At 40.8% G+C, this 18,686-nt stretch overlaps 1 protein-coding gene across 2 annotated transcripts; it reads left to right on the forward strand.

The window, feature by feature from the left end:
- Positions 1-2,548: 2,548 nt before the first annotated feature.
- grhl1 (grainyhead-like transcription factor 1) lies at positions 2,549-17,820 on the forward strand. 2 transcript variants are annotated; one of them, XM_019277141.2, is made up of 16 exons: positions 2,549-2,740; positions 4,879-5,068; positions 5,328-5,401; positions 6,110-6,243; positions 6,331-6,566; positions 7,200-7,282; positions 7,585-7,738; positions 7,847-7,958; positions 8,333-8,427; positions 10,526-10,769; positions 11,657-11,784; positions 13,016-13,044; positions 13,236-13,321; positions 14,777-14,862; positions 15,250-15,314; positions 16,432-17,820. In XM_019277141.2, exons 1-16 carry the CDS (start codon positions 2,721-2,723, stop codon positions 16,544-16,546), a joined length of 1,851 nt encoding a protein of 616 aa, XP_019132686.1. In that variant the 5' UTR covers positions 2,549-2,720; the 3' UTR covers positions 16,547-17,820. The 2 variants fall into 2 exon arrangements, with proteins under 2 accessions (XP_019132686.1, XP_019132687.1); XM_019277142.2 differs by lacking the exon at positions 2,549-2,740 and adding an exon at positions 2,758-2,979.
- Positions 17,821-18,686: the final 866 nt, after the last annotated feature.

Consider the following 18,686-nt stretch of genomic DNA (forward strand, 5'->3'; position numbering starts at 1 on the left):
ATTTGTGTAGTAAAAAGTATTTAAAACTTGCTCTACTTTGACTAGCTGCAACAGTAAAATGCTACATGGTCATTAAAACATCAGTATTATTGGTATATTAATGTCTAATATAATAATATATCAGTCACAAGGGTAGTATTTTTGCTTTTGACCCTTTAAGTACATTTTGCTACAATGGTGTGTTTTTGTACTTTTACTCTTCATCTGTTCATATCTACTGTATCTCCCACTTCCCGAGAGTAACGTGACACGTCTTCTCTCAGGTTTGATCCACACTCTTTTCCCATTTGTCTGTTTTCCCCCCTCATGGTTTGGTCTCTCGGACTCTTTGTCAAGTCAGCATCTAGCTAAACCCACCATCAGCAGCCCAGGTATATATTCCCAGCCACCCCTTACAGATAAAAAAAACACCCACACACACACATCCTTGTATTATCCCATGTCCTCAGTGCAAACACAAACAAGCTCTGGGAGAAGCAGGTGTCCTTCCTCTGGGATAAATAAACAGTAAACCAGGATCCAGGAGCTATGTGTCAGAGAGGGAGAGAGAGTGATGGGGGGAGGGGGAATTACTGTTAGTTTCTCTCTGTGTGAAGGGAGAAACTTTGAATATTCCTGATAGCATCTTTTTAAGCCCCCCTCTGTCTTTGTATAAAGCTGTCTAAAGCTGTTTGTTTTCACTCGGGGTGTTTCTTTTCATCCCATGTTTTTGGGATTTAAGGTTTTTTATTGTACATTTGTGTTTATTTTATCACAATTGGCCCACAGCTAGTTGTAAAGGATTGTAAAGATTACAGACGATGCAAAACAAAGCATGCTATCTAGATTAAAATATATTCACAGTTTAATGTTATTTAATAATAATATTAGATATACTGTAATATAATAATAATAATAATTTTGATGACCTGACGTCCACAGAAATAACATTCACAGTAATTTTTTTCTCCTGTTACTTAGAAGTAGTTTGTTAACCGTTAAGAGTGCCCTCCCGCCTCCACTGATTTGGTTGCATGCTAATTTGTCAATTTGCACTTTTGATGTTTCTGTAGGTTTCAGGACTAAATTTGCCTGCTTCTTACCTGCAGCTGTTCAGGCTGATGGTAATCTAACCTCCGGGAGAATGTAAACAACTCTCTGTGTCATCGTCTATTAACACTGACACAGGTGTGAATAGGGATTACTGACCGTTGAGCAGGATGCAAAAAAACTGAAAACTTTTCATCTGTTACATTCAGTGTGAAACAAGATTTTAGGGTTCAGGCTCTTGGGGGTGTAATGATGGAAAGAAAAACTCACCTAATCTCAGTTTACTTACTTTTAGACCTAATTTTTTTATTTGTTGAAATAGATTTTCAAACAGGCTCACAAAGATCCCAAATCCCAAGTATTAAAAGATAAATATGATAATCAATGCAAAATAACTCAGTTAAACCTGTTTTTTAAAGCATTTACTAAGAAAGTGGTCTCACCACAAGCTCCATTTAGTGGGAAACACTCTCTGCTGTGGAGCTTTCAACCACATCACAGGATCAGGAGATCAGGAAATGTAGTTTGCACAGTTGTCATGCAGTTGCAGATGTTCAAATTTAATTAATGAACTAATTATAATGAGCTCATGAAGTCATAGTTTGCACATATATCTCTATAACAGGATGTCCTTGCTCAGAAAGTTTCACATTTTGATATCAGTGCAGATACCGACCTTTTTAAGCAGATTGAGTTTCGGCCATGACATAAAAGGATCCACTTTAAAGGATGAGTTCACAATTTTCGAGTGTGTCTTGTAATTTTGTACTTATATGACTGTAACTATGTCAGATACTCACTTGATTAATGAGTCAAACTGCAGGTGCCTCATTTCATCTTCAAACTTTAGAAGATATTTCTGCTGCATGGAACGAGGACTGTGGATGTCGTCCCGTAATCTTCCATTGGTATCATGCTAGAAAGGGATTTTATGGGTGGCCAGGATGAGCGGCAGGAATGATTACAGAAAGTAAAACCTGTTTCTGCGATCATATGGGCATCTGATTATTGTTTTAAGACTGAAACTGTCTTAAAAAACAACAACTTCTTTGTCACTTTGCCACCATAAACTGAGGAAGTCTTTGGTATCACAGCAGTCTCTGGCCTCTTGATGTTACATAAAAATGATTGCAGTGACTTTACATTTACTGTTATTGGATTACTGCCCAAGTACAATGATGCCAAAGACTTCACTGGGTTGTGTAAATAAATGTGATTTTCTCCATTTTTTTTTTTTTTTACTTTTAATAACCTTAATTTTCTTTTTCTTTTTTTTTCTCAGTAATTAAGTATTTGCATAACATTACCCCCCCCCCAATAACAAACCCAACATGATAAAATCACAGCTGTTAAACCCTGTTCTACTACTGGCACATCATGAGTCCCTCCACAGCTTCAGGTTAGGTCAGCAGGTGAGCCAATCACAACCTCAGATTGGGTAATTGACAGTGTAGCCCCGCCCTGCAGCTCACCTGTAATCCAATCCGCGGTCCTGTCACAGGTAAAACCGGCCTCAATTTCTCAGCATTGCACAAAAAAGCGAGAAAAGCCGACAAAACCCGTTCTCTCAGTAGGGGACACCTTGTTTGTTGCCGCGGCCCTCATCCAGCGTTAGCGGCGCAGTTTTTCACGGCAAAGAAGACGGATCGGATTTTCAGTACCAACTAGAAAGTCCAGTTCGACCGACCGAGATGTCACAGGAGCATGACAAGTAAGTTGTCCTGACTCTCCACCTTTAGCCTGCACAACACTGCAGGTTGTCACTATAAGCTTCTTAAATATTTTTTGGGGATTTCTACTCTTATTTTTACACTTTTTTTTTCATGGCACAGATGGATTTTCCTATAGACCACTGTGGTCCACCTCTGACCTGCAAGTCTTTAAAATCCTGATATCTGTTATAACATTTAAGCCTTATTTTATAGGATTACTTATTTTTTTTGTTAAAGGGTAAGTTTATTCTAAAGCTGGCTGCCAACCGCGAGAGTGATTGTATCACATAGTTTCCCATGGTGTAACTCCGCTCATTTCACCTGTCATGTTCAAGCCTGTACAGGTGTATCTCCACCTGTCGTGCGAGCCAGAGGCGCCTGTTAGAAACAGTCCCGTGCTTGCGATGGGGTGGTTTAGTGTTTGATTTTGCTTTAAGCTTCAACAGTTATGTGGATAGTCTTAATGGTGTTTGTTCAGGAAGCTGTCAGTTAAAGAAAACTGCCACTGCTGATGGGTTTTGTATCCAAAGTGAGAGCTTATTGATCTTAACTTGAGAATATTAAAGAAAATATATGTTTCATAAATGCTCTGTTTATATTGTGTACGTTATTTGAGGGCAACGACAAGGAGACTTTTGAGGGGAGTGAAATAGTACACCTGTTAGGCGTTGGCTCTGCTACTTACACAGACAATGTAAGCAAGCACTGGGCTATATGAGGTTATATTTTTTTTTTTTACTCCACACGACCAAAATGTGTTGTGTCAAAAACTAAGACACCGCATGCACTCTCCTGTAAACGTTCATACCAGGTAAAAGTTGTTTTTTGTGCATTAAAAGTTTGTGAATTCATGCTGCAATACTGACTTCATTCCCAACAAGTTACATTCAATTTTTATCTGTCTGAGAAACAAACTCTTTTTTTTTTTTCGTGTTTTGTTTTAAGTAGTGGATTACATTTCTTTTGAGTTTTATTGCCGGTATATAAAGGATCTTATCAGGTTGCCTTTTATGAACAGCACAATTAGATATAGGATTACTAATTATCACTTTGCGTTGACCATTCAGAGGAAAAAAAGCTGTATTTGTTGTAGATACTCGGCGTGGAAACTGAACCAGTCCGTTTACACTTTGTCATAATTGCTCTACTGTTGTGGCAGAAAATCAGCTCGGATGGAGTTCGGTGGAAGGATGGTTGGAGATGTGTTGTAGTGGGTGTGCAGTTTCCAAGGAAAGTTTATATGTTTACAAGGGAAGCTAACGATCTGGGTGAAACTTTAATAACTAATGACTTAAAAGCTACTGGGCTTAACACCTCTAAGTAAATATAAGCTGAGCAAATATTTAAATTTATTGTAAATAAGCGAGTTCAGCGCTCAATGTTTTCACACTTGTGTCGAATTCAAGCCGTTTGCTTGAGTTCGTTGAGCTCAAATTAAAACTTTGAGACCACTACAAGCAAGATGAGCCTTAAAGACACAAGCTGGTGTGTTCTTATTGGTCCAACTGAAGTTCCTGTTTTCAAAGCAGGGACTCTTGAGGCCTCACAAGATGGAGGTGGAAGAGGAAGGAGAAAGACGTAGCTGGCGACTGAGCATAAAAACTTCTTTTTCACAAACAGCTTCACCTACGAACAACAGTAGCTCTGATTATAAACACAGGAATGTAGACAAGTGAGATGCGTCACTTGCGGTCACCTCATCAGCCAATGAGCGTTCCCCGAACAAGTCGTTGCACTGGACGAGCCTGTAGAGCATCTTTTTCTTGAGACACTTCAGTGGTTCGATGGCTGAGATTTGTTGCACAATCATTGGAGAGCTTGATCAACTGGTCTTGCAGATAAAGAGCTTCTACATGGTGGATATCTCGCTCTTATAACCTGTTTGTTTTGAACGAAGCCGTGATTGTAGGCCTTGGCTTTGTGAACTCGTGCGAAGTCAGAGAAGAAGCCAGTTAATCCTAGAGTCTATATGTGCTCTCTTAAACTTTTAGGTGGTGCCCATACAGTATACGTTCAGTATCATGTGATAAAGAGGCTTAAATGACGTTAACAAAGCTGATTTATACAGGAAAAGAAGCATTAACACCTTAATAACTGGTTTGTATACATTAATTATGGATGTTTCGTCTTCCCACAGTAAGCGTGCGGTCCTGGTTCTCCAGAACGAGCCAGGCTATGGTGGCCAGCGTCGCTCCTTCACCACAGAAGATGAAGCCTGGAAATCATTTCTGGAGAACCCACTGACAGCCGCCACCAAGGCCATGATGAGCATAAACGGAGACGAGGACAGTGCTGCGGCTCTCGGCCTGCTCTACGACTACTATAAGGTATCAAGACAACTGTAGTAAGGACTGAAAAAGTTCTCCAACTTTCTGAGCCCTTTAATCATAAATCAAAACATGTCAGGGGATTAGTTACCAAATCCTGGCAGGATGATCCTTTTCCATGCTGACATGATGCAACATCTGCGAGGCAGAGCTTTTGTCATGTAACTGATCTAGTTGCACATACAGACAGCAGGATGACCCGGGATGTTGGATGTGATGTGGTCAGACGCTGAGCGGCTGTGTTTACCCTCCCATACAGGTGCCCAGGGAAAAGAGAACAATACCCCAGAGCAAGCCAGAAGCACTGGTCTGTGATGTGGATCCCAACAAAAGGTGAGCTACAGCTCTCGCTTAATACCACCTCCCCTTTAAAAATAAAAGCACACCAGAGGGGAACCACGGCGTGATGGGAATGGAGAGATCCGAGCTTTTGCACATTCTCTGAATTTTGTTTGTGTCTTTGCATGTATGAATGCAGCACAAGAGTGCAGTTCATTCATTTAAAACTGTTTTTTTTTTTAGCTTGAACACAATTTAGGAGCCTAACCTGATTTGATTTCTCACTGATTTGTTCTTCAGCTGGAGTTAAAACACAAGATTCACAAAGTAATTCTGACTTAATTTAATTGGATAAACTGCCCCAAAACCAAGTAACTTAAGAATACATAATAAAATCCAACACAAGCGTCATAAAAGTGACAGATAAAGCTTTAAAATCTTTAAAAGAGGTGTTTAATTCCTTTTAAAGGGCATGTAGGACTTTTATCCAAGATTAGTGTGTATGTATCGGTTATCTAAGGGTAATAGGACAAACGAACAAACAAACATAACATACAAAACATAAAGCGTGTGAACACGTATACAGACAAAAGTTTAAACAACTGAAAATATCAGTGAAAATACAGATGGTTGGATGTGCTCATGTCAGGTTAGTTTTGGTACTCATGAACTGTAGTTATAAGATTTAAGAACTAAGAGAAGAAGCAGCAGAGCTTAATAGATGAATGTCATCATGATTTCGATGATTTATCTTTATGGCAGGAACCAGATCCAGGCCGGACACCCCATAGCTCCACATCAGGAAGCCGGTATGGAGAACAGGATCCAGGTCCTCAAGGGGCCCTTCAATATTCTTCAGCTGGCTCAGGACAAGAGGAGCCATTTCCCCTCACCAGGTCAGTTCACGTTCAGTAGCACAAGCAGACGCGAGCAGCTTAAAAACAGAAAATCTGATTATCAGTTTGCTGATTTTGTCTTTTCAGACACGACTGTCACAGTTTCCATTGCCACCGTGCCAAACTACCCGCCCATCAAGACAGAGGTACCCAGCCACGGCTTCTCGGTCACCATACCAAACAACTGCACCGAAACCGACAACCATGTGGGCGTCTATGACCGCCAGCTCACCCACAATGGGGTCCAGTACAGCCCCAACACCCAGTCCCGCACGCCCCCCGACTCCACCTTCACTGAGAGTTTCAAGGATGGTTCCCAGGAGGTGTGTGTTTCGATCCCCCTCTTGCTAAACCCCGCTAATGCTCTCCCTACAACAACCCCCCTCCTCCTCCTTCGCTTTCCTCACCTCTCCTCTCTCAGATCTCTCCCATCAGACAATAGGATATTCACCTGATCCCATGGAGCCAGCGGTGGGCTCAGCCTTCCCTGGTTTTATTTGAACATGCCAAAATAGCGGCCAATGTGTTATTATGCCATTGTCTCACCAACACAATAAAGTGCTGTACTTTTCTCCTACAATAGCCAAAGCCCTTTCTCTGTCTTCTCTCTCTATTTAACCTGGAGGGGAATTACCTTAGAAAAGAGTAACCCAACAAAACCACTGTACAGGAGGGGGTGAGGACGGGGGTTAGCAACATGAAGGAAGAGCCATTTGAGCTCAAAGAAATGTGGATGAAGGGAAACAACAAATTAATAAAATCCACATTAAGTGGCGAAAGAAAGAGAGAAAAAACCCTGAGGGGCATTACATTAAAATACTGATTATTCCTCTGGTGAATTATAGGAAGAGGCTATGAAAATAAATCATTTAAAATCAAAGCAAAGTAGCTGTTTAATATCTTCTTTTTGCCGTGCCTCACTTCACACTTTATCTGTTTTTCTTTGTGTGCCGCAGGTGTTTTCCTTCCCGGGGGATCTCCAGTTACGTATGGCCTCCATGACGCCTGACGAATACCCTCAGTTTGACACTGTGCCGGGGTAAGTCGCGCTGCCGCCAGCCCAACGTCCGACTTCCACCTCCATTCAGCTTTTGACACAACACCGCAGAATGGCCTCATTCATCGCAGTCACAGGGGAGACACCAGACTCCCCCTCTGTGTGAAAGAGAAGAGTCTGCACACTCGGGCGTTATCAGACAAACACACTGATTTTAGGTCATTTAGCTGCAGCTGCTAAATGAAGCGTGCCGCATTATGTGATATCAAGTTTTGTCCAGTTTTACAGAGAGAAGAGATGCTTTTTTGTTGATGGTTTGATCTTGGATGTTTGCTGTGTTTTAGGAATAATTTCGAGTACACCCTTGAGGCCTCAAAGTCTCTGCGTCAGAAGACAGGAGACGGGACCATGACGTACTTGAACAAGGGCCAGTTTTACCCAATCACCCTCAGGGAGGTTGACAACAAAGGCATGCAGCAACCCATCACCAAAGTCAGGGTAAGAAAGACAACTTAACCAATAATTTAGGATTTATTGTCAGTAATCTCATGCTGAATATCATTATAACATATTAAGTTGTCACTCTGTGTGTTCATCCATTGCCAGAGTGTAGTGATGGTGGTCTTCGGAGAGGAGAAGTGCAGAGAAGATCAGCTGAAACACTGGAAGTACTGGCACTCCAGACAGCACACTGCCAAACAGAGGTGTCTGGACATCGGTAAGAACTGTTAATTAAATATATCTTTGTATACAAATGCGGCACAACAAGAGTGGTGCTATGAAGTGTAATGTCTGAGGTCTAAAGATCAAATTAGTCATCCTGTTTTCATCATGAATGTGGCCGATTAATCCTGCCGTGCCTGCACAGTTAAGTGGCTGGTTGAAAGAGCAGCTTAGCGGTAACTGACAGGAAAAGGTGTGTTGTTTGTTTGTTCAGTTCAATTGGTTTGGCCGTGTTAGGATTAGCTTTGTCTTACTCTAAAACGTCACTAACTTAGTGAATAAAAAGCTTTTTTCTGGAGTGTTCGATTTGTACAGTTAATATAACTTTGGCTACAAAATGAGTCACTAAACTCTCATTTTTTGTTATAGCTGACTACAAGGAGAGCTTCAACACCATTGGCAACATCGAGGAGATTTCCTATAACTCCATTTCCTTCACTTGGGACACCAACGAGGAGGCCAAAGTAAGACAGTAAAAGTTGTACACACACATAAAATTAGACATGCTTGAAGCCTTTCGGGTCTCACGCGTGCGGCGCTGGTGATCTAAGGTTTCCATAACGAACTCTTAACGTGAGCCTTTCACTTTTCACAACAACACGCTTAAGCCAAAAATAGTGTTTTTTGTCACAGACCAGAATAAAGCTTCTGTGTGCTGACGTCTCCTTTGGCAGTTATTATCAGCCACTTTGTTCATTGTGATCCTCCAAAACAGTCGTTAAAGAAAATAGGGACTTAAATAGAAGAGTGAGGATGCTGTCACCTCCTCTTGTGTGTTTGGTCTTGTTGCGTGGAGACACGGAGGTGTGTGTGTGTATATAGATCTGCGCGTTTATAATCTTGACTGGTCCGACCTGCCTGTCACCCCTATTTTGAAGCCGTGTGCTGAAGTATTTCTGCGCACCAGACAAAAGAGTGAAGGAATGAGGAAACTCAGCAGGGGGTGACGAGCACGGTTAGCAAATAAAATCCTGTTCGACAGGTAGGAGAGGTGACAGAAAGGAGGAGCTGCTGTCCTCTCTGACACTCCTGATTTTTTGTTTTTTTTGTTTTGTTTGTTGTTGACCCTCATGCCGCTCTCTGGCACTGTTGGCCTGAGATGGAGGACAGGCAAAGAGACAACATGGCGTCTCGGCTCATCTCCAACATCTCTGTATGCTTAACATAAATAAAGTCACATGCATGTAAACCTTTCTCTCTCTCTCTCTCTCTCTCTCTCTCTCTCTGTCTGTCTCTCTCTCTCTCTCTGTCTGTCTCTCTCTCTCTCTGTCTGTCTCTCTCACACACACACGCACACACACCAGGATGTGGGTCTAACTGTCTTATGACTCGAGGCCTGTGTCCATAGGATGTTCATCCTTGTGTGTGTGCATGACTTCACAGTGTGTGTATTTTTGGAAGCACCACCCTGCCACTTTGTTTGAGTGTCTGATCAATGATGATTGATCTCATCAATCTGTTTAACAATGAGATAAGTGTGTATGCGCGCACACATCATTGTGTGTGTGTGTGTGTGTGTGTGTGTGTGTGTGTGTGTGTGTGTGTGTGTGTGTGTGTGTGTGTGTGTGTGCGTGCAAAGAGCAGTGTGTGTGTGTATGGCTTGCCCTTGGGATAATTGCTCTGCAGTATGTCTGTATTTGCAAAAGTAGCCCCTCCCTTGTGTTTACCTGCTCTGGGGCAGTTTACTGGTGTTACCACGAAAAACATCCTTTGAAGATAATAATTATCTTTCCGTTCTGCGTGACAGTTTTTATTTTATTTAATTTTAAGATCTCCTTACTCTTCGTGCATGGTATCATTTGCCATTTTAACAAAAGATAAAGGCAGAAATCCAAAATATAGACAGAAAAACGACACTTTAAATGACGTTTCTAAAAAATCCTTTGTGATAATTACTCCAATTATGATTATTAAACACGTCAAGGTTGTAAAACAATATGATTCTACTATTCATACACACAAATACAACAGAAAGCAGTAATAAAACTATAATATGGTCAAATTTACAAGTGATTTTTATATCAGTCAAACCAAATGTGATGGTCTGTGAAAGCCCCATATCAGCACTTTTAACTGATATATGAATAAAGGTATGTTGCTCTAAATGTAACATGTATTCACTGATATATAAACATTACATAAATACATACTAGATTAGATATTTATAACATCAGTGATATCTGCTTCTTACCCCTTGGAGACTCTATTCTGTGTTTCCACACGCTCTGTTTTGTTGACACAATGGAGTGCTGTTGTCAATACAAGCAGCCGGAGGACAAAGGAGCATCTCTGCATGAGACAAAACATGAGCCTGTGATTACCGGAGCCGACCAATAGAGGGCAACACAGAACACTGAATGATGCTTCTTCTGCAGGAAGGCCAATGATGCAAAGTGAAAACTTGAGTGTCCCGACTGATTCATTATTTAAGAACTTAGATCATCACTAAAGCTGCTGTTGCTTTTAATTGACAACGCCTGTTTTTCATCTTTAGTTTCTCCAACTCTGCACAGGTGAAGTTTGTCTAAAAACAACACTTTCTGTCTTCTTTGTCTTCTCCAGATCTTCGTCTCCGTCAACTGCCTGAGCACAGACTTCTCCTCTCAGAAGGGCGTGAAGGGTCTTCCTCTGAACCTGCAGATCGACACCTACAGCTACAACAACCGCAGCAACAAGCCCATCCACCGTGCCTTCTGCCAGATCAAAGTCTTCTGTGACAAGGGAGCTGAGAGGAAGATCCGAGACGAGGAGAGGAAGCAGTCACGCCGGAAAGGAAAGGTTGCTGAGCTCAACCCTGGCCTGGCCTGTGAGTCACTCAGTACTTTCCCTTGTATAATATTCACAAGCAGGTGGCTGAAACTACTGAAACTAGTGTACCTAATCCCGGAGTTTAAGTGTATTAGTGAATCCTACAATCAGTTACACTTCATAATAAAGAAAACAACTTGACAAGTTCAGACACGACCGCACTGAAAAACACATCACTGATCCTCCCCCCCCGACTGAACCCCCCCCGCCTCTTTCTCACCCCAGATCACCTCTCAGGGTTACAAGACGATCTCATTTTGCCTTAAAGCTACACTAATTAATATTTTTATATGAATGCGTCAAGTTAAATGTTTAAGTGCACATTTGCAGTGATGAACCAACTCACTGCTGTTCTCCTCAGAGCGTTTTAGCTTGTTTCAGCTCATTGTTTTGGTTTTTTATCGCCCACATCTTTACAGTTTCACTTCACTCACGTCACTCTTATCTACATAAACTTTGTTTCCAGCCAGAGCAAGTTATTAGGTTAGTTTTATATATATATATATATATATATACCACTGTACCCAGCTACAGACAAAAAAATAGCAAAATTAGCATGGAGTTAGTGAGCATAGTGGAGTATTTAGCAGTGAAAATGGCAGATATTTCCCACAGGACATCTGGAAGCCAAAACAGAACTAAAAATAGAGTTAATATTGCAATAACATTTGCCCGGCGCCCAGAAACACAGCTCTAAATAAATGCTAGTGTTTACAGTATGTGTAAATAAACAAATTCTCACTAACATGTTTGCTGTGACGTCTTTATAAAGTGATAATAAGTCAATGATGTGTTTGCAGCTTGGTTAACTTCACCTAGGTGGCCATAAAAATATATAAATGCAGGCTTAAAAACTCTCCCCCGGTGTGTCTTTTTCTCTCACAGTTGTGGACGTCAAAGTACCCATCCTCCAGAAACGCAATGATGTGACCATCTTCAAGATGATGACAGACTTCGAGACGCAGCCTGTCCTTTTCATTCCGGACATTCACTTCTCCTCCTTCCAGCGTCATGTGAGTACCAGTACTGTTTAGCACACCCGTCTTATGTGTCATTTCTTGACCGTGAACGTTAGTTAGTTGCTAGTTTCATGTACCCTTCGCAGCATCCTAGGTGGTCCATAAACTGTTTGTTGATTCCGGCTTCCACCCACTCGTCAGCCAGCTGGGTCGAGGTGACCTCCTTGCATGCTAGTTGGCAGGAACAGACAGTTCTAGTTTCCAGCTCTGATAGGAGTCCTACATACTGATGGCTGTATTTCAGACTGCTTACTCACAGGATGAATCATTTACCAGTGACTCAAAACAAACGAGGATGGTTCGTAAAATAGTACCTGTGCTGCCATTTTAATTTGCTCGTATGCTTAAAGGGAAAATAAAGATTTGGAGGCAGAGTGAGGACTGGTGTTTTTGATGTGTAGATGTGGCACACGCATGTGACAGCATGGTTTAAGCATGCGTGCAGTGTGTGAGGTTTTTATCAGTATTGACCAGCAGCAGCCCTCATTCCTGTGACTGAACTCTGAGCTTTGCTTTTTCCAGTGAGGACGAACACGTCACATGAAAAGCGGTGTGCGTGCATGTACACATGACGATTGATTTTTGGGGGTCATTCCAGGTGTTTTTTGAGTTTTCTGTGACATGTATCATGAGAAAAATGACTCAAAGTATTGACAAAACTGACTACTTGTGAACTTTGAGTGCCCCCTGCTGGTCACATTAACATTACAACCCCAGCTGAATAACAAAAAAAGTACTCTTTCTACCTTTTTTCTGCCTCTCACTGAGTTTACTTTGCTGCCACCACAGCTTACGGAGGGACTGAAGGTTATTTTTGGTGCTGCTGATGCCATTGAACCTGACTGAACTGATAACAGTTTCTGATAAACTCTGCGTTTACCTGTCCGCTCAGAATAGAAGTCTATTAACGGCCCGCGATCAATAACGGCAGAGCAAAATGCTCCAGAGAAATCCACTTTCCAAGAATTGAAACAACATGATTGATTATTTTAGACATGGCTGGACTTTCCCTTTGACCTGGTTGATTTGATTTGATTTTGCCACCAGCCGGAGTTAAAACTCTTAAATGTGCACTTTCATTGCAGAATACACATCAGAATCATATTTAATGTGTGTTGTTACAGTCTGTAGCATTTTAAAGTCATCTCTGATACTATGGTTGGTGTTTTTTAAAAACTTTTATCTTCCATATGAGCTAATTTCTCTGTTTCTGTTTGTTCTGCAGCCTTTCTCGACAGATGATGGAGAGGAAAGGTGAGTTCATGGACGCCCTGATTTCATACTTTTTAAACCGAGGCAACCCTAAGCACCTTCCCAGTAAAAGGCGTACAAGGTTGATGTTTCTAGGAAATGCCTGGGGGCATGTGTGCTTGTGTTTTATGGCCTTTCAGCTGGTTATTGAGGGCATCTAAACAGTGATTTGTGTGCTTGTGTGTTCACAACAGCTCGTCTATGAAGAGATTACCCTTCAATGATGAGGAGTTCGGTTCACCTCCAAACAAGATGGCGAGAGCGGAGGAACCAAAGAAAGGTAATACAGCTGCAGCGAAAGTCTTTGTCCGTTCACATGTTGATCAGGGGTCTTTGAGTGATGCTCTTTCCAGGGGCTGAAACAGTGTGTGCACATGCATGTGCATGCATGTGTTTGCTGTGTGCAGCCCCTGAAGACACACACACACACACACACACACACACACACACACACTCACTCTGGGCCATGTGATTATTCCAGGTCTTTCAAAACACACACACGTGTCTGAGGCCTTCACTGACCCAACAAAATACCACTGATCACTACGTGCACACATGCAAACAAGCCTGTGCCCTTTACCCTACATCCTATTCATAGACGTGTTCTTCCTAGAAGAGGTACATTTTAAACCGGTTTCACACATATTCTGCTTAAAGACACCTACAGTGAGGTTTCAATGGCTTCTCAGTACAATCAAGGAGTCTCCAGATACTCCTGCTGCACAAAATAATATATATTTTTTCAGATTTTGTCTTTTTTTTTGTGTGAAATACTAGATTAACTTCACCGGGCCTCTAATAGTCTTTCAAATTAAATGGCTAAAATCACTCTTTGGTGTTTGTACAGCTCTATCTCTCACCTTACATTTCGGTTAAAGGTTTAGGTGGTGACATTTTGTAATCTTTCCACAACAGCAGTTGTGTTTTTCCATTCAGACAACTGGCAGCCTCGCGATGGTTTTTGGAAGGGATCATGTTGACGTCTGAAAAAGAGAACTGCCAATCATGGGTTGAACAGCCTCCCTTAAATGACGCCCGTCTCAAACAGAGTTATCCGTGGCAGCTTCAGACCACAATGAGCGAAGTGAAACTGTGGCTATATATAGTGTAGCATTATGAAACCAAAGAGTCACATACCACACCGTTTCACTTTTGCTCCATATACCCATGAGATGAAAACTCTTCTGCGCGTAGTTACGTCTTTAAAGCTTCCTTGAGAACAGATGGCTGTATTTTAGAGGTCACAAATAACACAGTTTCCTGCAACAAATACCAGCAAATCTATTGAGATGAGATGAATGAGATGTTGGTCTGTCCTCTCGTTTGTATGTGTGACTCTTTACAACCAAGTGTGATGAGCAGGCTTTCTAGGTGTACTTTGTCTGGGACCAGTGCCACTTCTTTGAGTCTGAAAGAGTGCTCATACAGTCTGCCAGAGGGAGTATTTAGTTAAAATAACCTGCAGCATTATGCATCATATCTGCAGATTTACTAATGGTTTCAACATATGTGTGCTTGAGCTTCAAAATCAAGAGGGGAGGTGTTACAAAACCACAAACTCACACTCACAAATCAAACCAGAAGTTGAGCTGTTCAGCATGACGCAAATGCAGGCCTCTACGCATGACTTTTATCTGTGGCCAGATCCTGGGTTTGTTTTTGTGTCCGATCCATGAACATACGTGCTTTGCTTTGACGCCTTCCTGTTTCTTCTCTTCTCTTTTTTACCACACAGTCCTGCTGTACGTGCGCAAGGAGACAGAGGAGGTGTTTGATGCACTCATGCTGAAGAATCCCACGCTGAAAGGCCTGGTGGAAGCTGTAAGTTATCGTCAGTTCATTGTACTGGTAGAAGCGAGTACTGCATGTCACGTTTCTGTTTCATACTGACTAAAAGACATGACAGTACACCACCCAGGAAAAAATGGAGGGAAGGAAAAGGATGAGGAGTGGGGAGAGAGAAGAATGTGAGAAAATGTGTGACTAACGCACAAATGGAAACTAAAGAATAGAGAGATACATACATAAGGTTATTTCAGGTATTTTCACTGAGTTTAAAATGCAATGTGTAAAAAGGTCACGTATGGAGAACCAACAGTAGAGCTGATGAGCCGTGACAGGTGAACAGGTATCTGTAAAGAATTGTACTTGTTTGTTTTGAGGTTTTATTCAATTATTTAACACTGATTTGTGTTTTTTCTCAACCAGATTTCAGAGAAGTACGAATTACCTTTGGATAAGGTTGGAAAGGTCTATAAGAAATGCAAGAAAGGGTGAGTATGAGTCAGTAACTTGCCCATACACTACACTAATAATGTCTGACACAGGACCAGACTTGTTGGCTGTTACTTTAATATAGTGTTTTAGGTCTGCTTTAAAATGCAAAAATGAGTGTCAGTCAAATCAAACTCAAGATTTATGTCATATCCCTGTTACGGAGAGGTCAAACACAGCACTCCTCTTACACACTAACATCAAGCAAAACTGACATTTAGTATAATTTATGCTGCGTTCACATGGATTCGGGCAGACTTTAAACGACAAACCGGTGTATTAGATGAGATTAGGGCGGAAAAATAAAGTGATCCCATCGTCTAGTGTGAGAATATTTAAACTTTTTGCCTTCCTCCATGGCACACGAGGAGAAAACATGGAGGATCTGGACAACACAAAGCTAATAAGTAATAATTTACATAAAATAATCTGGACAACACAAAGCTAATAAGTAATAATTTACATAAAATAATACACCCAAAATAATTTTATTTAATATATTTTATTCTGATTCTTGTTAACAATGCTACATCACCATAGCACATATCATCATACGTGTTTCTTTTGGCCGTCCTGTTGTTCTGTCAGACTGTCGTGCATACAAAGGGGATTGTCTGTCTGCCATCTAGCATCTGCCTGACTCAATATGAATGCAGCATTAATTATTTAGTTACTAATTTGTGAGTTAATTGAGCATTAGCAATCAAACTAACTGCTGTTATGGTGCACATCAGCCAATCATGGGCTGTAATTGAGCAATGATTGCATTTGCATACTGAAGCTGGAGCCGTGGTCGTAGCACAATAAATCTTAAAGGGATTGTTGATGAGTTTGATCTGGATTTCTGGTCAAAGCTTAGGTGATGAGATTGATAGCACACTTAAAAAACATAGCTGCAGCCAGTTAGCTTAGCTTAGCATCGATTGGAAACAGGGGGAAATGTGTAGCCCAGCTCTGCCTAAAGGTCCACCTGTTGTACCAGCATCTCATGTACTACACATGTGCTCTAAAAATAAAGGGATGAAATGATAAATGATGAATTGTGCATTTATTCTTATTATTTATTAGGTTTTTAGGTAAAGAAGTCACTAACTTTCCTTGTCTGTGTTATAATAGGATTCTAGTCCACATGGACGACAACATCATCAAACACTACTCCAACGAAGACACCTTCCAGATCACCATGGAGGAGTTGGGCGGCATGTACAAACTCACCCTCACTGAAATCTGATTGGACCGGAGGAAGTGTCATCACCCAGAGCGGAGGCATGGAAGATGAATGAAACGGAGCCGTCAGGAGTAGTGGTTTACACGCCTAGCTATGCAGTGATTATGGACTTGATCTGAGGCCTAAATCATGTTGTCTTTCTGTGTATTAATGTCAAACTGATTTTTTTTTTTAAAGTCCCACAAGAGGTATTTAAAAAAGAAAAAAGAAAAAAAAGCCATAGCTCTTAATAGATGTTAATTAGATGTGTAAGTTATACATTCAGATTCATTTTCTGTGCATAAGAATCAACACGTGTGGCTAGGTTTGATTGTTATGACACACTTTTATTTTGTATTCAGTAAGTTGCACCTCAAATATTAGTGCCTGCTTTTGTATATTGTTGTGCAGAGTGTTTGTGGTGCTGCTATACCTCATGCTATGCAAGCAGCAGTGTTTCTCTTATGTTTGATTTTATGAGGAGAAACAGCTCCCTTCCTAAAGCCATAGCACTGATGATTACAATCTGTAATATGAGAAAAAAAAAAAACAGCCCCTGTGGTTCAGTGTATTAATACCAAACAACATGGCAGTATTTAGTGTGTACAACCTTCTTCAGCCATCGTACAATTCGGGTGGAACACTGTAAATGTTTGTTGTGTTTTCTTTTTTCTTTTCCTTTTTTTAGCATACGATTGTTTGTGAGTGAAGTGGCATAACATATGTTTTTTTTTCCTCAGATCAATTTAAATAACAGCCTCTTTGTAAGTATTAAATAGTTACTAAATATATTGATAATAACCGTAAAACACAGCTACCCTTCCCCCCTGTGAAGTAGGTGTCTGAATGTTGATGAAATAGGTCAATGAATGTCTTGCACAGTCCACGCAGACTGTTCTGGAAGTGCAATATGATATTTAGGTTCAGACACATTCGGAAAAAGACTCCTCTGTTGCCATAACTACAGTATATAATACATACTAACTGATAAAACTTTTTGAAAATGGAAATATTGTTGTACATATCCACTGAAAAAAAGGATCTATATGATCCGTCTTTTTGTATCTCAGTACTTATTGTGTATATATTTATTAAGAGAACGGATGTGGGTCATTGTTTTTTTCCCAAAATTTCTATAATTCCTAATAATATAATGTTTGTTTTTTTCCTTTTTATATGAAGCTATTCTAACATTACATGTCAAGGGACAAAAAGTTATTAATATGTTTTTAATTCATGTTTCTTTTTTTTTTGTAAAGGATTTGATGCACAAAGTGCCCAATAAAAGCTCTCCAGTAGCAGTCTTGGTCGTCCTCAGGTTACTTTTCATGAACATATTTACAAACCTTCAATCAATAGATTTAAACTATGCACATGAAATGGGTTAATATTAGGCCTGTAGCAGAGATGGACAGTGCCTGTGGCAGTGTTTTCTGTGTCTGTCCACGGGAACAGATGTCTGGGCATCAACCCTAACCCTGTGGACAGGAAACAGGCATGACAGGACAGCCTAGTGCAGAGAGGCTGCTCTGTCGGAAACCTGGGCACAAATTTCAACGTACAACACTCGTTTATATCTCAAACTGTTGGCTGTTTGAAGTACTGTCAGTCAGTCGGTCTACCACTTTGGTCCAGACTGAATTATCTCAACGTCTATGTGATGAAAGGTTGATACAGACATTCATGCTCCCAGAGGATGAATCCTAATGACTTTGGCGATCTAAGGACGCCTGTGGACAAGTGACCATGAAATTTCATACATTTGTGTTCTCTTCTTGATTAATTCTAATGACTTTGGTCATTCCAACTCTTTCATTTAGCAGGTCAGAGTTTGTTTTAAGATTAAATAGATGCTAAAATGACTTTCTCATCTCTCAGCTTGTCTTTGTAAGTATCTTTTGTGCTGATGAGCAAATTTAAACATGCTGACATGCTTAACTAAACGGTGAACATGGTAAATCAGCATGTTAACTCACTCTAGGCATGCTAGCATACTGATGTTAGGAAAGAAGCCAGAAACTACAGTTCCTCGAATGACCACTTGGGTCAAAACAAGTCAATCTCCATAAGCCCCTATGTTAAAATGTCCAACTTCACAGCAGAAATTTCTACTATACTATACAGAGGCTGATTTTTTTTAAACTCACCTGTTCAAATTATAATA

Source organism: Larimichthys crocea, chromosome XXIV, assembly GCF_000972845.2.
Source record: "Larimichthys crocea isolate SSNF chromosome XXIV, L_crocea_2.0, whole genome shotgun sequence".
Taxonomy (NCBI): Eukaryota; Metazoa; Chordata; class Actinopteri; family Sciaenidae; genus Larimichthys; species Larimichthys crocea.